Below are 22480 nucleotides of genomic sequence, written 5' to 3' on the forward strand. Positions count from 1 at the left end.
ATTTGCGCTTCTAGACGGTGGAAGCGAAATATCTGTTATCAGGAAAAAGGTCGCAACTCTTCTCGGATTAAAAGGCTACATGGAACGAGTCGTTACAAGAACGGTCGATGGAGAAAGCCGACCGACTGATCATGAGATAGTGAAATTCAACATTATTCGCTGGATGGTCGTTTCAGCTTCGACATCATCGACGTACACGTGATGGACACCTTCCGGCTGAACAAAACCTCCATTGACTTGACTGACCTTTCCAAGAAATGGCCACACCTTGCTCATGTGCCAACACCTTCGGTGCTCGATGAAGATGTTGCTATCCTGATTGGGCAGGACCACCCAGCTGCTATCGAGATTTTTGAAACTCGTAAGGACCCGTATCACCAACGTGCTCCCCGAGCTTATCTTACAGCCTTTGGTTGGTGTGTTGCTGGCCCCGCGGCAAGATCCGATGAAACAGGTCGGAGTTGTTTTCATCTTAGCTTATCCGAAGACCGGTGTGACAACTTGCTGCAACACTTCATCGAGTTCGACACCTTCGGAACGAAGCCAAACGTCGTGAAGCCCATCAGTAGAGACGAGGAAAGGGCTTGGGAAATCCTGAGAGATACTACAAAACACAATGGCGAACGTTACGAATCCGGCCTATTGTGGAAGTTGGACGACCCGGCGCTACCCAACAACTTCTTTGCTGCCCAATGACGTTTTTCCAGCCTCGAAAGAAAATTTTTCAAAAACAGTAAACTGGCCGAAACCTACAAAGGTGTTATCAACACTTACGTCAGTCTCAAACATGCGCGTAAACTGTCTAAAGAAGACATTGATGCTGGGCCCTCAGGTCGAACATGGTACAACCCTCATCATCCGGTGTTTAACCCGAACAAGCCGGGAAAATGTCATGTTGTATTTGATTTGTCCGCAAAATTTCACGGAATATGCCTAAACGATGTTCTACTCAGAGGTCCAGATCTCCTCACAAATCTTGTCGGGATTCTTCTTCGCTTCCGTCAGTACGCTGTCCCAATCTTTGCCGATGTGGAGAAAATGTTCCATCAGGTAAGGGTGCGGCCTATCGACGGGCCGGCCTTCCGTTTCCTGTGGCGCGATCCGGGCTCAATGAAACCAGTAGACGTCTACCAGATGGATGTCCACCTTTTCGGCGCTGTCTCGTCTCCAGCTGTCTGTTCGATCGCTCTGCAACAAACAGTCAAAGACTACGGCGACGATTATCTCCTCCGCCAAATCACCCGGCATTTTTATATGGATAATTGGTTGGTGTCCTTCCCGATGGAAGCTGAAGCCATTTCTAGCGCTCATCGTTTAACCGAAACGTTGAAAAGTGGCGGCTTCCCGCTCACCCAATGGGCAACATCCAACGCCAACGTCTATAAATCTTTACCCGGACACCAACTCGAAGACGCAGTCATCAAAATGGATCTTGACGCTGAACCCATCGAAAGAACTCTCGGTCTAGTATGGGATTTCCGCCGCGACGCCTTCATCTTAGGAGCCTCAGTAAAATCAGACGGTCACACGAAACGCGATCTCATGAAGGCTATTTTTAGCATCTTCGATCCCCTCGGTTTTCTCACTCCGATTGTGTTTCAAGCGAAATTTCTAATGCAAGATATCTGGCGACGAAAACTCGATTGGGATGAAGAGTTGGACCCAGACCTTATCGACCGTTGGACCCAGTGGGTGCGTTCGTTACCGTCACTCAATGGCCGCGTCTTAAATCTCTGCATCTCATTGACTAATAAAGATGTTGCAACAATAGATCTGCACGTTTTCGGTGACGCGTCCGAGATGGGATACGGTGCTGTCTGCTATGCCCGCTTCGTCTACCCAAACGGAACAACAGACGTCTGCCTTCTCATCTCTAAATCGAGGATCGCACCGTTAAAATTCATGACTATTCCACGTCTTGAATTGAATGCAGCCGTTTTGGAACCGCCATCTTGGTTTCGCAGACCCTCGGAGCGTCGGCAGATCAGAGTCACGGCATATAAGGTCTCAATTATTTTTCTCGCTGAGAGAAATTTCAACCCGACTTTTTCTCGTTCTGTGCAACGCGCGTTATTAGTGTCTTATTCAACAGGTTACTATTTGTTCCGTATTTCCACGGAGTTCGCTTTCGACCCACAGGTGGCGCAACATACGGTACAAAGTCGTTGCTGTACCTGTCGTACCGTCCACACGTCGCAAGTTCTGCGTGACGCAGCCTCGCTGAACATAGTGACCGGCGGGCGGCCGTGATTATACCCGCGTCCCGTTTATGTCCAGCGGCGGCGGCCGGAGCCTGGATCGACACCCTGGAGGCTCAATTACTGGCCATTTTGGGTCAACTGCAAACATTGATCACTGCGGCCGGTGGCGGCGCTGGCGGAGGCAGTGTCGCGGGCGGTGGCGGTGGTGCAGGCGGTGACGGTGGCGGTGGCGGTGGCGCAGGCGGTGGCGGTGGCGGTGGCGCAGGTGGAGGCGGTGCCATTCCGGCAACACCTCAACGACGGCGGCTGGACACCTCTAGGGTCGAAAAAGTTCACGGCGATGTCACCATTCTATTGAATTATGTACAAACTAGATTGCTCTGCCAGTTTAACCCATTCTACTGTTAATGCACCGAGCTCCATCTGGTGACCCACGTCTTGTATAAAAATAGTGTGTCGAGTCTCTTGCCCGTGCTGATTTCCTGGTATCTGTCATTGAACGTATTGTATACTAGTTGCTTTCTCGAGTTCCGGTCTAAATGAATATTCATGTAAGTCACGTTGTAATGAAATATTCCTAAGTATTACTTAAATACAGTTTTGATAGCAGCACACTCATATGTGTCATACTCTTGTGTGTTTGAATCGTAACATGAAAACTCAACAGGTTATGGGCCCAGAATTCGCATAACCACTATTATATATATATATATTTTTTCATGTTAACAGTGAAATGGCCAACAATTCGAATGACAACCACCTTCGAGATGTAGGTCATGTCCCAAAATTTGATGGAAGTAATTTCAGAGAATGGAACTATGAACTACGCATGATGTTCCAACAACTTGGTCTACTTGGACTCGTAGAGGGAAGAGTTGGGCACACACTGCCCGTTGAGGTAACACATGTTAATCTTAAACACATGTCACTCGACAACTTTTATCATTCATTCACACATGTCAATTATAAACACATGTAAGACTCCAACACATGTTCAATTGCAACATACTGAACACACGTGTTGACTCCTTCTTTAACACGTCAAGAACACACATGCTTAGCCTAACACATGTACTTATAGCACATGTTCAATCAGACTCACGCATGTTTTCTCTCTTCCTTACAGACAAGAGACGATCAAGATGTCATCACCAACATGACAGAGATTGATCAATGGAATCAAAAAGATGTGACAGCTAGAAACTACATTTTTGCTACTCTTGCAAACCCAATGAAAGAGAATCTGTATTCCTGTGAGTCAGCAGCAGCCATGTGGACAAAACTAGACACACAGTACAAACTCAAGGCAGCAGAGAACTTACATCTACTTTGGCAAAGCTTCTATGATTTCAATTATCATCCTGGTAAATTCACACATATAATTGACAAATAGAAGTATTCAACAATTTTTTCTCAATCTTCACACCAGGTGATGACATGACAGTTCATGTTCAGAAACTTTCAAGTATTGCTGATAAACTGAAGGAACTTGGTCAACCTCTCGACAATATGCAGCTTGTCACAAAAGCCCTAGCAACCATTCCAGAGAAGTTCAGAATAGTTAGATCTGTTTGGGCCAATGTTCCCCTCAATGAAAGAACTATTGATAACTTACTTCAACGGCTTCGACTGGAAGAAAATGTGGCTAAGTCATATGAGAACAATAATACGACAGATCACACAGCCTTCTCAGCCCATCATCACAACAAGGCAAGAGGAAGTCACAACCCAAGAAGACATGGCAACAGTCACACAGTTCAAGGTTCATATCTACACATATTTCTTGTGTTTTTTTTTTCTTCTCCCCTAACATTCTTTCTCATCAAAAGGTACTTATCAACAATCCAACTCACGACGCAATGAAGTTCGTTGTGGCTATTTCTACATCCGTGGTAATGAAACAAATGACTGTAGAAAGAAGAAAAGGGCGGAAGCCAAGAAAAACACAAACAAAGACCATGCTTTTGTTTCATCCAGCTCTTCGAATCCAGAAAGTGCTTTTGCATTCTTTGCCGACTCCGGCGCGACCAAACACATGTCTGACCAGAGGAACCTTTTTGAAACCTTCACGCCGGTCGAAGCAGGTACTTGGTCTATAATTGGAATAGGCGACCATCATCTTGAAATTCGTGGAAGAGGCAACATTAAAGCCACCATCGAAATCAATGGATCAAGAATCACACGCAACATTAGGGACGTTCTTTACGTACCAGGACTTGGCACGAATTTATTTTCAATTGGTGCCACCACCGAACATGGACTAGAGGCGCGATTCCAAGGCGATCATGTTTGATTCTACAATGGAGACTCACTCGTTCTACAAGGCAGGCGCACAGGTGACACACTCTATCTTCTCGACCTCAAACCTCAAGCCACTACAACTCAAATCAACACGCCAACCCATAGTGCCAAAGCATTCAACGCAAACCTACGAGCATCGTTAATGATTTGGCATCAGAGACTTGGACATACGAATCATCAGTCGATTCTCAAAATGGTAACTCAAGATCTTACTAAAGGCCTAAACCTAACTGCTGAATGTTCAGTCCCAACGACACTATGCAAGCCATGTGAACTTGGAAAATTTCATCGACGTCCTCTAAAAAAAGGAAGAACAAGAGCAACCAGCATTGGCGAGCTAATCCATTCTGACGTTTGCGGACCCATGCCATCTTTAAGCCTAGGACACGCACGCTATTATGTGCTATTCACTGATGACTTCAGCGGCTGGAGAGTAGTTTTCTTCATGAAGAACAAATCAGAGGTACCGGCATTATTCCGTCTGTTTGCTGCATCCCTCCTAAATGAAACAGGAAATACAGTCCGCACGCTACGATCTGATAATGAAGGCGAGTTCGAAGGGAACTCTTTCAAACAATACCTTGCTGAAAAAGGGATTCGTCACGAAACGAGTGCAGCATACACACCAGCTCAAAATGGCGTCGCCGAAAGAGGAAATAGAACCATCATGGATGGCGCCCGTAGTATGCTACTCGCAAGCAACCTACCCCCCTCACTTTGGGCAGAAGCAGTCGCCTATCTTGTATACATTCGTAATCGAGTACTGTCCAGCACAAGTAAAATAACTCCCTTCGAAGCGTGGAATAAAAGGAAGCCAGACGTCTCGAACATACGCATTTTTGGATCCAGAACGTTCGTAAGACGTCCAAATGTTAAGAAGCTCGACGCAAGATGTGAAGAAGGTGCATTTGTAGGGATCAGCAACACACAAAAGGCAAGTCGCATCTACATTCCCTCCTCATCACCACGAATTGTTGTGAGTCACGATGTGAAAATAGATGAGACAGTCATGTATCAAACTAACCAAGCACCCAACTCGTCACCTACGAAAAATGAAGAACTCAACACTGAAGAAATGGATCTTGAGAACAAAACTCCACCTACTGCAGACAACAACTCATGACGCGTTGCACAACATTCCAATCCCACAAGAAGAAAACAATGAAGAAGAAGAAACTGTTATCCAGGAAGAAAAAGCCACGAAGACCTCATTCATCATGACTCGAGAGAGAACACTACAACTGAAATCGAAATGGACACAATAGAAATGACTTCAAATGAAGAAAACAACATCGAACATGCAGAAACCATCCCTCAAAGATCATCACGTCGTCCACATTACTCTGAAAGGTACCTAGAATATAGAAAAACTCTAGCACAACAAGCCATTTCATTTGGAGTGCCAGCCCAAACTCAAAACGCAAAGACAAATCAATCACAGCCCTCTGAACCATCAACTTACATGGAAGCCACCACAGGTGAAGCTGCTGAACATTGGATCCCAGCAATCTTCGACGAGTATGAGTCCCTCATGCAGAACAAAACCTGGAACCACCAGGAAGAAAGGCCATTGAAGGGAAATGGATTTTTAAATTCAAACCCGGACACAATCAAGTAGCTCCAAGGTTCAAAGCCCGGTTTGTTGTTAAAGGCTATTCTCAAATTTTTGGGTTAGATTACCTCGACACTTTTGCCCCTGTAGTCAAACATTACTCTCTTCGAGTAGTACTCGCAATAGCAGCCGCCAAGGACCTGGAGATGATCCAACTGGACATTAAGACCGCCTTTCTTTATGGAGAGCTGCAAGAAGAAATTTACATGCAGCAACCGGAAGGATTCGTAACATCTGGAAAAGAAGAACAAGTATGCCGTCCACTTAAAAGTATTTATGGTCTTAAACAAGCTTTTCGAGCCTGGAACAAGAAGTTTCATGCATTCATCCTGAAATTTGGTCTAACACAAAGCCTAGCGGACCCCTGCGTATACTTCCGTCATCTACGTAAGGGAGAAATCGATGAAGAATTCACGGTGCTAATAATCTACGTCGACGACGGAATCATTTTCAGTAATCGTCAACAAATTCTCACAGATATCTTAGAGCACCTGAAAACCAAATTTGAAATTCGATCTCTGCCTGCTGACCGCTTCATTGGCACTAATATCACACGTGACCGACCTCAACACATAATATACCTCTTACAACCAGACTACATCGTCAAATTATTAGAGAAGTTTAACATGTCAGATTGTACCCCTGTAGCCATTCCAGCAGATCCAAGTTGCCGACTCTCCCCAGAAATGGGTTCAAAAAATCCGGAAGAAGAAGCTGAGATGAAGAACGTTCCCTATAGAGAAGCTGTAGGATCACTAATGCACATTATGGTAATGACTAGACCAGACATCTTGTATGCTGTGGGACTTTCGAGATATTAGCATACCTCAAAAAGACACTCAACCTCGGTTTACGATTCAACAAGGATGGCGACACGCTCACCGGCTTTTGCGATTCGGATTATGCTGGAGACCTTCAAACCCGTCGATCCACGAGCAGATTCGTGTTTCTTCACCTCGGTGGACCAGTCTCGTGGACTAGCCGACGACAACAATGTGTTGCACTCTCCACAACCGAAGCAGAATTCATAGCTGCTGCAGAAGCAACTAAGGAAGCCGTATGGCTACAGCAGCTACTATCTGAACTTGGTGAGGTCAACAAACCAACATCACTGCACTGCGACAATCAAAGTGCAATAGCGCTAGTAAAAAATCCCGCATTCCACCAACGCACGAACATATTGACGTTCGCCTCTTTTACATAAGAGAAGCTCAAGAAGATGGAACAGTAAATGTCATCTACATTCCCACAGATCACCAATCAGCAGATATCTTCACCAAAGCATTGGCAGTCCCAAGATTTGAACGACTCCGTGAAACATTAGGTGTAGTACAGGTTCCATCCTTAGAGCCATCAGCTTGAGGGAGAATATTGAATTATGTACAAACTAGATGGCCCTGCCAGTTTAACCCATCCTACTGTTAATGCACCGAGCTCCATCTGGTGACCCACGTCTTGTATAAAAAGTAGTGTGTCGAGTCTCTTGCCCGTGCTGATTTCCTGGTATCTGTCATTGAACGTATTGTATACTAGTTGCTTTCCGAGTTCCGGTCTAAAGGAATATTCATGTAAGTCACGTTGTAATGAAATATTCCTAAGTATTACTTAAATACAGTTTTGATAGCAGCACACTCATATGTGTCATACTCTTGTGTGTTTGAATCGTAACATGAAAACTCAACACATTCCCCTTCTGCGGTCCTGGAGGAACCGTTGGAACGACTTCGCCGAACTAAGCCAGCTGGCAACATATCCTGGGTCGGAGCAGATGGCGGCTTTCCGGATGGCTCTGGACCCAGCCATGCAACAAGTTGTTGAGGTGGCGCTGGGGATACCGCCCACCACGGTCACCACTCCGGATTGTTTCGACACCCGTCTAGTCACGCGCATCATTGCCGGTACGAGAGATGCTGAAACAAAGAAAAAGCTGCTGGCAATGAGCCCATTTCCCGCCCTGCAATCGACAATCAACATTTGCAGGAGTGAAGAATCCGCGCGGGCCAATGAACGATCTTTAAGTGGCCATTCCGGCATATCAATGATCCAGAACAAACGGAATCGCACGGAGCGCCCACATGCAAATGAATGCAAATCATGCGGTCACGCAGCGCACTCTACTGGGATGACGTGCCCGGCCATAGGACGTACGTGTCATTCATGCGGTAAACTGGACCATTTTTTCCCCAAATGCCCTACTCGCGACATTGGAAAGAGCGGCAGCGGTGGCAGCAACGGCGGCGGCGGTGGCAGCAGTGGCGGTGGTGGCGGTGGCAGCAACGGCGGCGGCGGTGGCAGCAGTGGTGGCGGCGGCGGTGGTGGCGATGGCGGATCGAAGTCAAAAGTCGGCCACATTACTATTGGCAACGTGCAAGCCAATCATCGGCAACGCAGATCCCCCACCATCGCATTGGAGGTATTACTGAACGTGAGCGGCTCGTCGGTCGCGACAATCAAAGAAGCAATCCCCGACCCCGGGGCAGAGGTGAGCGTGGCCGGGCGAGATGTCATGGCAGCTTTAGGTATGACCAAAGCGGACCTATTGCATTCTCCTATTTGAACTGGTCATGGCTGACCGGTCCACTCCACTTCTATCCATCGGGCAGCACGACATTTTTGTCCGTTATAGCGGCCGGTGTACTCGTATGACGGTGGTGTTTTGCCCGGAAATCCGAGGAATGCTAATTTGCCGTTTGGACTGCGTGAATCTCGCAATCATCCACGCAGATTACCCACAGCCTCTGACACCAATTCAATCCATTCAGATCCCGCCGACGGAGGCAGCAGATCAGCCGAACCAACCTTCAGAGTGGGAATTTCTACGGCATATTGACTTACCTTTGGACCCATCAGCGGAGCAGATCGCGGAAATCGAGGCGGTTGTCACAGCAGAATTCGAATCTGTGTTTGACCAGGAATATGGATTACGCACAATGGTGGGGCCAGACATGATGGTTCAATTGCGGGACGATGCAGTGCCATATTATGTGAACGGCGCCCGACCAATCCCGTTTAGTGATCGCCCGGAAGTAAAGTCCAAGCTGGACCAATTAGTGTCGCAGGGAGTGATCGTGCCGGTAACCGAAGCGTCGGAATGGGCCGCCCCCCTGGTGGTGATTAGGAATGCCAAGACCGGCAAGATCCGTATCTGTGTCGACCATACCCGGCTAAATAAATTTGTCCTGCGGCCAACTCACCCTACGCGTACTCCACGTGACGCGGTCGCCGAAATAGACAGCGAGTGCCGATTCTACACCAGTTTCGACGCCGCAAACGGATACTACCAAATTCCCCTTCATCCCTCCTGTCAACATTTAACCACATTTATGACGCCGTGGGGCCGTTATAAGTTCCTCCGCGCGTCCATGGGCCTCAGTTGCTCGGGTGACGAATACAACAGGAGGGCGGGTGTCGCGTTCGCCGCAGTGTCAAATACGGTGCGTTTGGTTGACGATCTGCTTCGCTTTGATCGCACCTTCCCCGAGCACGTGATGGGAGTGTGTGAAGTCCTCCAAGCGGCACGTGACGCCGGTATCACATTCAGCAAAAAAAAGTTTCGCTTCGCCCGCGATCGTCTGTCGTGGTTTGGATACGAGATCAAGCACGGCGGAATTACCATCGAGAAGGCCAAATTGAAGGCCCTGTCTCAATTTCCCCGGCCGATTAACATTTCGGAATTACGATCATTCATGGGCCTGGTGGAGCAACTCGCCGGATTCTCGACGGAGGTGGCAGCGGCGAAGGAATGGAACACCCCTTCAACCCCTTCTTAGCACCCGCAACCCGTACGTGTGGACGCCGGACCATGACCGGGCATTTGCCGCCGTTAAGTTGGCTTTAACCTCCCCGCCCGTGGTGGTCCATTTTGAACCAGACCGTGAAACGGTCATCCAAGTCGACGCCTCGCGCAAGAACGGAATGGGGTACGCGCTACTGCAGCGACACGACGGAGGCTGGCGTCTAGTGGATGCAAATTCCCGATGGTGCTCCGATGTCGAGTCACGATATACCATCGTGGAGCTGGAGCTGGCTGCAGTCGAATGGGCGATCCGGAAGTGCCGCTTATACCTATCCGGTCTACCCAACTTCACCCTGATGGTGGATCATCAGGCTCTCGTAGCAATCTTAGATAAGTATACTCTGGATGCCATAGAAAATCCCAAAATACAGTGTCTGAAAGAGCGACTTTCGCCGTACTCTTTCACAATCGTGTGGAGAAAGGGGAAGAAACATGCCATTCCAGACGCCTTATCACGGGCCCCAGTCAACGACCCAGCACCGGAAGATGAACGTGTGGACGCAGACCTCAATTTTTCCGTTCGAAATGTGGTGATTCAGTCGATCGCGGCTATATGCAGCTCTGAAGACGAATCGGCTCCGCCGGCACACTTGCCGGACGCTTTGCTGGCCGATCTGCGATCCACGGCCGCAGGGGACACGGACTACACGGCCCTAGCGGCGGCGGTTGAACGGACCGTGCCCGCGTGTCTAACTACATACGTCAGTTTTGGTCCATTGGTCACCAACTGTCCACAGAAGATGGCCTCGTTCTCTTCGGATCCCGCATCGTGGTGCCGTTTTCATCTCGCCGTAATATTCTCCAAAAACGTCACGCCGCCCACCAGGGCGTCGTCCGGACAAAACGACGGGCCCAGCAGACGGTATATTGGCCGGGAATATCGAACGACGTCACGATGCTCGTCGAACGCTGCTCCAAGTGCCAGGAGAGGCGGCCGAGCCTGTGCCAGGAGCCACTGATGTCAGATCCGCTACCGACATTCGTATTTGAAGACGTTTCGGCTGACTTGTTCCAGCACGGAAACCTCCATGTGCTGGTATACGCGGACAGATTATCGGGTTGGCCTGTAGTCAACCAATGGCGACGCGATCCCACCGCGCGAGAAGTAGTCCAGGCAGTCGTGCACAACTTCGTCGAACTGGGCGTGCCCATGCGATTCCGCTCGGATAATGGACCTCAATTCGATGCCGGAGTCTTCCAAGAGACACGGAAACGTTGGGGCGTTGCGTGGGGCAACTCTACCCCTCATTACCCCCAGAGCAACGGCCATGCGGAAGCAGCAGTGAACACGATGAAAGAATTAGTGGCGAAGACGGGCGGAGATTTATCATCGGAAGATTTTCTGGCGGGACTCCAGGAGTTTCGGAACACCCCCCACGAGAGCGGTGTATCGCCGGCACAAATTTTATTCGGCCACCAACTCCGCTCAGTCATCCCAGCACATCGATCATCCTACGCTCCCAAATGGAAGGACGCCATGATAGCACGGGAGCGACAGGCGGCGGCAGCTGCAGAAACAAAACTTCGGTACGATGCTCATACCCGCCCATTGTCACCACTTCGGATCGGCACACAGGTACGAATCCAAGACCCGGATTCCAAACTTTGGACTCATGTGGGCGTCATCGTGGCGGTCGGCCGCTACTGCTCCTACCGAATCAAATTTGCTAGCGGCAGCGTCATGTGGCGCAATCGACGGTTCCTCCGCCCCTTGGTCCTGGCGGAAGAAGAGACGACGGCAACGACCGACCGAATCAACCCATCGGCAGACGGCAGCGTGCCCACGGTAGTGAACGTCATCGTTCCCCCCGCACCAACCCGACAATCTTCCATCGTTCCGGCGCCGGACGGCCCACGCCGTGGAACTCGCGTTCGGAAGCAGAGGGTCATCACATCTGTGTAACTTATTTCCTGTCGTATAACCATTCCCGACTGATCATTTGTACTCGTTGATATGCAATGGCCCCCAATTCCCCCCAAAGTGTCGGAAAAATTTGTTTCCCATTGGCTGTATTCATGGAATCATCGTTCTATGCCCCATCTGTTTGTTTGTACCGAGCGAGGGCTCGGGAGGAGTTGTGATGTATTGAGTGCGATCACAGATGGCGCACGAAAGGCTTACGCCAGAGGGCCGCGGAGTAAAGGGCATTCGAGTCGAGAGTAGAGAGGGAGAAGGTCTTACGGTTCCCGTCTTGTATAATTTGGTATGCCTTGCTGACTGAGAATACAGTGTTTAACGCAGACTTAACACAACCCAGTAATATCTTCGACTATGGTGAGTGATTGATATTTTCCTTCAATAGCCGCTTCGGTAAATGGAACAATGTAATTTTTCGTATTTTTGTTTTAGGCACTTAAGTGCAAAATTTGCATCCAGCAGTAAAACATAGATTGCTGGAAGCCTTGGTAACTGCAACAACAGCACTATCTGAAAATCCTCCTTTGTCCCCTTTGCCTTTGGCACCTGGTTACAAAGCTGGAACACGGCCAGACAATTTGAATTCATTGAATCTCGACTCGAACGCTTCCGGTAAGAACACGAGTAAGAATAAGGCACTAACGGATAAATGCTTCATTTAACATTTCAAATCCATTTCTCTTTAAAAAAAATTTAAAAAACCAAAAACAGAAGAAGAAATCTTCCAAAGGGTCAGCCACCTGCTGCCGTATTCACTAGAAGAACTAAGAGATATGCAATCACGACTGGGAATCGATGCAGTTGTTACCATTATCGTACAGGCCCTACTTGGCCAGCTTGTCAATCTTGTACTAATACCCTTCATTATTAGCATATTCACTGGTATGATTGCTGGATAAGCTGGGAGTCTGCTTTACGACAACCACTCCGTTACGCTTCTTCAACTCTTTTTGTTATCTAGTTTTTATGAGGGGTTTCCTCAAATCAATTCATATTAAACTTGATTGTTTCATTCCTTTCCTACCTAAATTTCTGCAATACCACAAAATTCCGTTCTGATAAACACCTCGGATTTCCTAGGATGAAGTGGAGTAATAGGACTGGTAGAAGTCACTATGGACGGCGGAAGGGAAGACATTCAGATGCTAGAGGCTAAAACTAAATTAGATAAACTAAAAAAAAAGGAAACCGATGTTGGAGAGTATCACAGTAAATTCATGAAACAGCTCTATCAGGAAGATGATATGAAAAGCCAAATAGCCACGTCATTTGCGGAAGGCAGAGGAGGGAAAAACACCCAACTTAAAGCTTTAAATACCTCTGTTAAACGTATTCCTACTTTCTTTAACGAAAAAAAATAAAGAAAAATAACTTTTCCGAACTTATGCCAACTTCTTTGTATTGCATGGGAAATAATAAACAGTTCAACAAACAAGTTTGCAATGCAAGGCTTTCAAAACTTCAATATCTTCATGGAACAATCTTAATGCAGTTAGAATCTGCGCTTTGGGTATTCCTTGGAGAAATGCCCCTTCAAGTGACACTAAACAAAAAAAAAATATTAATTATAAAAAATTATTTTAAATATTGTCGCGGGTGAAAAGGGAGATTGGTTATCTCTTCACAGAGATGAGTCATCTGCTCCTTGGACAACGCTGCGATCGTGTTGAAGAAATTATCGGGAGAAGTCCGCTCTAAGAAAGATACGCAGATATGCAGTCCAGAAGGGGAGTAATTCGCGCGACGGTATAAAACGCTGCCCTGAATCTGCGTTAGATGAGTCTCCATCGGGTGAGCTCCCGGAGCTGGGCTCCGTAAGAGGAGTTCCCTGGTTTCCCAAGAGGTCTTCAGACGCTTCTCCAACTTTTGATAATGGTTATCCCTTTTGTTTGAGTTAAACCATTGTTTACAATTTAAGTCATCACTTGTTGTATTCATTTATTCTTTTCCAAATACAACTCGTGTGACAATATAATTTAATACTCATTTTTAAACATTTTGAATTTTTTTTCTTCCTTTTCTCCGATCTAATTCTTTTTTTTTTCTTTGGTTTTACCTTTCCGTCATCCCCGCCAACACCAACATCCTCTCCCAAACCACCCATTCCCCCAAACACACCACCATCCACACGAAATCCATCAACTCCCGCATTCACACCACCATCCACACCCAAGCCATCTATTATATCACCTACACCGCCATCCTCCCCAAATCCATCCAATTCCCCCACATTCACACCACCATCCACACCTAAGTCATCTATTCTATCACCCACACCACCATCCTCCTCAAATCCATCCATTCCCACCCCATTCTCACCACCATCCACACCCAATCCTTCCCTTCCATCAGCCACACCACCAACAACATCCACAAACAATTCTTCGATTCCATCCGAATCTGATTGGGGTGGTGTCAGAACGTTTTTCGTGAACTTCCTCCTAAAAATTTATAAAAAATTAGAAAAATAAATAATTCAGAAATTTTTATAATTCACGATAAAACCTTACTTTTTATTAAATTCTCTAATAAGAGTCCTGCAATTTGTTAGTTTGGCAGGGATCCATTGATTATCCGTGTCTGGATAACCTTTAAATTTTATTAAATACCAGACACGGAGTAATCCTTCTTCATTATGGAACAAGCTGAAATATTACAAAAACAAAAGAATTTAAAATACCTATTTAAAAAACTTATAATAATTTAATGTATAGGTAAAAAATTAACACCCCAATTAACCCATCTAAACGGCCAATTTGAAATAAACCCAAATGATTAATTAACCCAATTAAATCATAACCCCCCTTACAGTAATTTAAATATGGGCAAAAAAAAATTTAAATAAAAAAAAACTTACCCTCGATCGACGATCTCCTCTACTTCGTAATCAGCATCTTCAGCCATTTTAAATTGAAGCACTAACACAAGAAACGTCTTTACATGAAAGAACACAACAGCAAATGATTTTGCATTGTGTTCTGTTGACCAATTAGTTTCCCCAGGGACTATGCCAATTTGGTGAACAAAATGGGCCATCTTATTTTGAAAAAAAGAGTATTGTACAGATGTTCTCCCAAAGGAATTAATCCCACTCATCAGACAATTTGAAATTTTTAACAATAAAAAAAAGCAACGCTGCAAAATTGTAAAAATTTGAAAATTGTCAACGTCGTTTTACTGTTTACAGTGTAGCGTCATGCTGTCCGAGTGTCGTGTTCGGTTGGTAAGTTTTTATTCTAATTCTTTTTTTTATAGATCTTATTTTTAAACATTATTTAATATTACTTTTTGTATTTATTTATAGCATTTAGAATCAGCCCTCCTTGTACCATTTGTTAGCCAGGCCTAACAAGGATTTTGGTTTAGAGTTAAGCTAGCCAGGGCTTGGGAGCAGGGACTCTTTCTTTTTGTTAGCCAGGGTTCTGACGAACCTTGGTTTATTAAAGAATGGGTCCTAGGCTACCAAGTCTTGGATAGCTTTAATTCGCTAGCCAATATCTTGTAAGGCATTAGTTTATAATGGAACGTGAACCTGGAATTTTTGCTCTATGTTCGGTTGGTAAGTTTTTTTTTCTAATTCTTTTTAATTATAGATCTTATTTTTAAACATTATTTAATATTACTTTTTGTATTTATTTATAGCATTTAGAATCAGCCCTCCTTGTACCATTTGTTAGCCAATATCTTGTAAGGCATTGGTTTATAATGGAACGTGAACCTGGAATTTTTGCTCTATGTTCGGTTGGTAAGTTTTTTTTTATAATTCTTTTTAATTATAGATCTTATTTTTAAACATTATTTAATATTACTTTTTGTATTTATTTATAGCATTTAGAATCAGCCCTCCTTGTACCATTTGTTAGCCAAGCCAAACAAGGATTTTGGTTTAGAGTTAAGCTAGCCAGGGCTTGGGAGCAGGGACTCTTTCTTTTTGTTAGCCAGGGTTCTGACGAACCTTGGTTTATTAAAGAATGGGTCCCAGGCTACCAAGTCTTGGATAGCTTTAATTCATAGCCAATATCTTGTAAGGCATTGGTTTATAATGGAACGTGAACCTGGAATTTTTGCTCTATGTTCGGTTGGTAAGTTTTTTTTTCTAATTCTTTTTAATTATAGATCTTATTTTTAAACATTATTTAATATTACTTTTTGTATTTATTTATAGCATTTAGAATCAGCCCTCCTTGTACCATTTGTTGGTCAAGCCAAACAAGGATTTTGGTTTAGAGTTAAGCTAGCCAGGGCTTGGGAGCAGGGACTCTTTCTTTTTTGTTAGCCAGGGTTCTGACGAACCTTGGTTTATTAAAGAATGGGTCCTAGGCTACCAAGTCTTGGATAGCTTTAATTCATAGCCAATATCTTGTAAGGCATTGGTTTATAATGGAACCTGAACCTGTAATTTTTGCTCTATGTTCGGTTGGTAAGTTTTTTTTATAATTCTTTTTAATTATACATCTTATTTTTAAACATTATTTAATATTACTTTTTGTATTTATTTATAGCATTTAGAATCAGCCCTCCTTGTACCATTTGTTAGCCAGGCCTAACAAGGATTTTGGTTTAGAGTTAAGCTAGCCAGGGCTTGGGAGCAGGGACTCTTTCTTTTTGTTAGCCAGGGTTCTGACAAACCTTGGTTTATTAAAGAATGGGTCCTAGGCTACCAAGTCTTGGATAGCTTTAATTCACTAGCCAATATCTTGTAAGGCATTGGTTTATAATGGAACGTGAACCTGTAATTTTTGCTCTATGTTCGGTTGGTAAGTTTTTTTATAATTCTTTTTAATTATACATCTTATTTTTAAACATTATTTAATATTACTTTTTGTATTTATTTATAGCATTTAGAACCAGCCCTCCTTGTACCATTTGTTAGCCAGGCCTAACAAGGATTTTGGTTTAGAGTTAAGCTAGCCAGGGCTTGGGAGCAGGGACTCTTTCTTTTTGTTAGCCAGGGTTCTGACGAACCTTGGTTTATTAAAGAATGGGTCCCAGGCTACCAAGTCTTGGATAGCTTTAATTCGCTAGCCAATATCTTGTAAGGCATTGGTTTATAATGGAACGTGAACCTGGAATTTTTGCTCTATGTTCGGTTGGTAAGTTTTTTTTTCTAATTCTTTTTAATTATAGATCTTATTTTTAAACATTATTTAATATTACTTTTTGTATTTATTTATAGCATTTAGAATCAGCCCTCCTTGTACCATTTGTTGGTCAAGCCAAACAAGGATTTTGGTTTAGAGTTAAGCTAGCCAGGGCTTGGGAGCAGGGACTCTTTCTTTTTTGTTAGCCAGGGTTCTGACGAACCTTGGTTTATTAAAGAATGGGTCCTAGGCTACCAAGTCTTGGATAGCTTTAATTCGCTAGCCAATATCTTGTAAGGCATTGGTTTATAATGGAACCTGAACCTGTAATTTTTGCTCTATGTTCGGTTGGTAAGTTATTTTTATAATTCTTTTTAATTATACATCTTATTTTTAAACATTATTTAATATTACTTTTTGTATTTATTTATAGCATTTAGAATCAGCCCTCCTTGTACCATTTGTTAGCCAGGCCTAACAAGGATTTTGGTTTAGAGTTAAGCTAGCCAGGGCTTGGGAGCAGGGACTCTTTCTTTTTGTTAGCCAGGGTTCTGACAAACCTTGGTTTATTAAAGAATGGGTCCTAGGCTACCAAGTCTTGGATAGCTTTAATTCGCTAGCCAATATCTTGTAAGGCATTGGTTTATAATGGAACGTGAACCTGTAATTTTTGCTCTATGTTCGGTTGGTAAGTTTTTTTTATAATTCTTTTTAATTATACATCTTATTTTTAAACATTATTTAATATTACTTTTTGTATTTATTTATAGCATTTAGAACCAGCCCTCCTTGTACCATTTGTTAGCCAGGCCTAACAAGGATTTTGGTTTAGAGTTAAGCTAGCCAGGGCTTGGGAGCAGGGACTCTTTCTTTTTGTTAGCCAGGGTTCTGACGAACCTTGGTTTATTAAAGAATGGGTCCCAGGCTACCAAGTCTTGGATAGCTTTAATTCGCTAGCCAATATCTTGTAAGGCATTGGTTTATAATGGAACGTGAACCTGGAATTTTTGCTCTATGTTCGGTTGGTAAGTTTTTTTTTCTAATTCTTTTTAATTATAGATCTTATTTTTAAACATTATTTAATATTACTTTTTGTATTTATTTATAGCATTTAGAATCAGCCCTCCTTGTACCATTTGTTAGCCAGGCCTAACAAGGATTTTGGTTTAGAGTTAAGCTAGCCAGGGCTTGGGAGCAGGGACTCTTTCTTTTTGTTAGCCAGGGTTCTGACGAACCTTGGTTTATTAAAGAATGGGTCCTAGGCTACCCAGTCTTGGATAGCTGTAAGGTTGGCACCTTACTCATAGCAAGACTTTGAACATCCGAACATCTAAGCCTATATGAGATTTGGCCCCATTTTGGTTTGTGTAATTGGAAGCTTGAGGAACACGTATGGAAACGTGTTCATCGCAAGTCTCTCCAGCCCTAAACGCTAGATTGTTTGTGAACAAAATACAAGTGTAATAATACTTCGGCTTTTTTCGTTTATCTCGTGCGTAAGGCAACACTTGTTAACCCAGCGCTTGTTAACCCAGTGCGGTTGTTTGCGGTTTATGATTAGCTGCAAATGTTGATGGTGACGTCAAAAGAAAATGATCGCTGGCTTATGTCATTTTTTGCGCTTATGAAATCTGTGCCCTTGAGTCTCTTATATAAATAAAATGCAGAAGCTAGCTTACATCATTCGTTCCTCAGCTGCCAATCTGCCAATCTGCCAATCTTATTCATATTTTTTTTAGGTCACTTTGCCAAGAACTTATCAGCGCAAAACTGCAAATGTGCCGCCGACGAAAAATCATTAAGGGCTGCGCTTGATGTGGTTTTAAAAGAAGGGACGTCTATTCGCGTTGCAGCAGAATTACATAATTTTAAAAAATCTTCCTTGTTTGATTACGTTAAAAAATTCCGTGGCAGCGAATCAATTCCCGAGCAGATTAAGCGGACAGAGTCATCTCATCAAGTCTTGTCTAAAAAACTGGAGTCTGATCTTGCAAAATATTTAAAAACCTGCTCGCTGATGAGCCATGGACTTACGACGACAGAACTTCGAAAGCTGGCTTTCAAATATGCCGTGGCCAACAACGTCTCAGTTCCTGAAAATTGGAGAAAGAAGAAACAAGCTTCGCGAGACTGGTTAACTGCATTTCTGAAACGTCATCAAAGGCTTTCGATTAAGTCGCCGGAACAAACTAGTCTAGCCAGGGCGAGCGGTTTTAATTTTCCGGTAGTTCGGGCTTTTTTTAATCTGTTGCTTTCTCTTTTGGCGAAATATTATTTCCTGCCTCATTAAGTATGGAACGTCGATGAGACGTGAAATTCAACCGTCCTCAAACCACCAAAAGTGATTGGGACAAAGGGTCTTAGACAGGTTCATGAGGCCGTTTCACATGAGACGGCGTCGTATTAACTCCCCGTCAATACGACGATGTTGGTGTTTATTTGTGCAAGTGGAACACAGATTCCACCCGTTTTCATCTTTTCTCGGGTAAAATTCATTCCAAAAATGGTGAGTTCCGGACCTTCAGGCTGTCTTGGTCTAGCCCATCCATCGGGATGGGTGAATGGTGAAACGTTTTTAAAAGCACTGCAACATTTTGTCAAATTTGCCGCTCCATCAAAATCGAATCCGCACTTGTTGCTATTAGACAATCATAGCAGCCATTTGGACCCAGCCGTGATTTCTTTCGTAAAGGAGAATGGAATTGTGATGCTCTCATTCCCGCCGCTTTGCTCTCATTGGTTGCAGCCGCTTGATGTTAGTGTCTTTTAGCCTTTCAAGTCAGCATTGAAACAAAGTTTCAACGATTGGCTGCAGACCGATCTGGGACAAAGAATCTCTATTCACGAGATCGCAGAGTTAACTAGGGATCCTTACCTACAAAAACTTGACTCCCAGCAACATTTGTTAAGGATTTGCCAAAGCCGGAATTCATCCATTTAATCGCAACATCTTTACGGAACAGGAATTTTTGCCCGCATTTATAACTGACCGCCCACAAGGCAAGTTTCAAAAAAAAAATTCTAAGATAGTTTACTAACTGATTATTTTTAATTAAATTAGAGGACTATACTGAAGCCGCAACATCTGGTTATACTTCCGCCCCTCAATCCGCAACACCATCTCAGGCGGAATCAAACGCTTTAATTGAACAGCAGCAACCAGTTCCATCAGTGGAACCGACAGTTACGCCTCAACAGGTTCGGCCATATCCAAAGGCAACTCAAGCTGACAACACGAAAAAAAGAAGAAGAAATGGTGGTCGATCTCATATTCTCACTCAAACTCCTGAAAAGAGCGCGACTAATCATCCCGTCATAAGCAAAACAGCGCAGCAGAAACAAGCATCGAATTTTCTTAAGCGGAGAAAGGCTTTTCGAGGAAAAGAAAATGAGCCTTCTAATGAGTTTAGCCAAACAGCATACTCAAATCAACCAAATAAAACTAGTTCTGGTCGCAATATTGAACAAGTAAAAAAATTGTCCCTGTAAATTTGTTTTGAATGTTTTTCTTTTGATTTCTTTCATGTTTTTATTTCCATTTTCCAATATTTTCTCTAAAAATAAAGATTTTCTCTTTTTATGTGCCTATTTAACATTTCTCACTTAAGTATTAACGTCTTGGCATTCTTTTCACTGATTTAAGTACCTGTCCGGACAAAAATACCCGTTGTCCGGGCTTACCCCCCACCCGTCGGTAATTCAGATATGTTTCAAAAAATAAAAACTCCCGTAGAATGTAAACCTGATTTCAAAAATTTTTGAAAAAAAATGCAGAAGATTGACTTCATGTCAAGCTACGTTTTAGCGTTTAAAAACCAAAAAAAATCTTCTGTCCATGAGTTGCATCGAAAAAACAAATTTCGTCCGGTTCAATCGCGCTCTCCCCTATATATTTATTCGATTACAGAATGAGGGTCTACGATATAAAACTCTATATGAGGAAACTGAAATTAATTTGGCAATTCTTATATTTCATATACAATCTTACAAATTTTTTACTCAATCAATTAGATTTTATACAAAACACAATTTTACAGAATGGAAAACTTGGCCTACTCGAGAAATTGGAAAAAATGGAAAAAGGTAAATAAAATTTGTACGACTTAAATTTCTCAGGTTTTTACAATTATTTTGTACATAAAGGAAATAAAAGAATTCAAAGAACAACAACTTCAAATAGACAATATCATCATTTCGGACACAGAGATTAACAACAATGTAACAGTTGAAGCAATAGAACAAAACAATGAGGATTTAGAGGACGAGCAAGAAATGACTATTGTCAACAATGACTTTAAGGTAATACAATATAAAAAACAACAACACTAATGTTTAAATACTAAACAAAAACTATTTTTAACTTCTATATATATGTATGTTTGAATAGAAATCCGATATCATATGGAAGCGAAACGTTTTAAAAATGAGGTTAGCCAGAAATTAAAACAAGGGCAGCATAAGCTGCACAAACTGTCTAAGACGGTCAATTAATGTGTATTAATGTATATTAAGGTTTATAATACAAAGAGGAATTGATTCAGGTTTCCTTTATTTGTATAGTAAATTTTTTTAATTTTTAATGCAGAAGAAAACAGCGTGAAAAACAGTCACAAGCGACTACTTTCCCCATTGTTGACAACGTTATGGAGGGAATGTTTTGACTGATCAGGATGGTCAGCGCCCCTAGCGAGTGCCCCAAAATTTGTCCGCGGAAATAGCAGACGAACAGCCCAAAACAGGCCTAGCAGATGACAGTTCTGGGACCTCTAATATTACAACGCAGTCTTCATCTGTTCACGGAAACAGATCCGTTTAGATTGTCGGTCAAAAATGGATCCTCCAAGTGGTGGGGAACGGTATTGTTTCCGATCACTCTGCGTACGGCTTATTCCGATTCGTTTCCGTTCAACATAGTCTCCGTGGCGGGCGTTCCAATTTTGTTTGATTGTTTAGCTATGTTGTCATTATTTACGTTTATTGTTTTTGTTTTTTTCTTTTGATTTGGTTTTAAAGTTAGTTGTATTTGTGTTTTTAAACTCTATCTATATGTTTAAAAAGAATAAACTTTTTTAGTGAAAAAAAATTGCTGTATAGACCAGTTTCGGATGCTGCGTTGCAAAATTAAAAAAAATCCAGGGGGATTTCGATTGCAGGGGGAGATAGGAAAAAAGGGGGTTTTTGATTTATTTACCCTAGTAATACTTTTCCAATTCAGGAAATGTTCTAGAATACTACACTTTAAGACATTCTGCGTCTTCTCCAGTCATTTTAAATAATTAATCATCCCTAGTTTATCCATGAAAATTAATTCAAGTAAAAGGCTAGGGATGCTGTTTAGTATTTTGTGCGTTTCTAGTGTCAAGAAAATATGTAAACATGGGTGATTCAAATGTTAGCAATCTAATACCTCAAACAATAAATCTATTCAAACTGTCCCAATACAGAGTAATATTAAGCCTGTGACAGGACTGACACTTGACAGCTATGATAACCACTACTAAAAACGCAAAAAATACTAAACAGCATCCCTAGCACCCTACCCTTTTACTTGAATTAATATGTATTACTTGA

General features: G+C 43.2%; 1 protein-coding gene and 2 long non-coding RNA genes across 6 annotated transcripts; all 3 read left to right on the top strand.

Annotated features, from left to right (window-relative positions):
- The first annotated feature begins 10868 nt into the window (after positions 1-10868).
- Positions 10869-11813, top strand: LOC123470476. The gene has a single exon (XM_045170737.1). It carries the CDS (start codon positions 10869-10871, stop codon positions 11811-11813), a length of 945 nt encoding a protein of 314 aa, XP_045026672.1.
- Positions 11814-12075: 262 nt separating this feature from the next.
- LOC116919617 lies at positions 12076-12854 on the top strand. Its single transcript, XR_004391967.2, has 3 exons — positions 12076-12185; positions 12261-12440; positions 12540-12854. It is a non-coding gene; the product is annotated as an uncharacterized LOC116919617 (long non-coding RNA).
- Positions 12855-14983: 2129 nt separating this feature from the next.
- On the top strand, positions 14984-18378 carry LOC123470364. Of its 4 annotated transcripts, none has more exons than XR_006644016.1 (10): positions 14984-15051; positions 15133-15387; positions 15471-15573; positions 15657-15910; positions 16331-16581; positions 16667-16921; positions 17005-17260; positions 17343-17597; positions 17680-17934; positions 18018-18378. It is a non-coding gene; the product is annotated as an uncharacterized LOC123470364 (long non-coding RNA). The 4 variants fall into 4 exon arrangements; XR_006644017.1 differs by having other exon boundaries at positions 17343-17593; XR_006644018.1 differs by lacking the exons at positions 14984-15051; positions 15133-15387; positions 15471-15573; positions 15657-15910 and adding an exon at positions 16178-16248.
- The last annotated feature ends 4102 nt before the right edge of the window (positions 18379-22480 follow it).

This window comes from Daphnia magna, linkage group LG3 (genome assembly GCF_020631705.1).
Source record: "Daphnia magna isolate NIES linkage group LG3, ASM2063170v1.1, whole genome shotgun sequence".
Lineage (NCBI taxonomy): Eukaryota > Metazoa > Arthropoda > Branchiopoda > Diplostraca > Daphniidae > Daphnia > Daphnia magna.

Bases quoted from the DNA above. Each gene is read 5' to 3' on its own strand.
- LOC123470476 (XM_045170737.1), top strand. From the start codon at position 10,869: ATGTCAGATCCGCTACCGACATTCGTATTTGAAGACGTTTCGGCTGAC.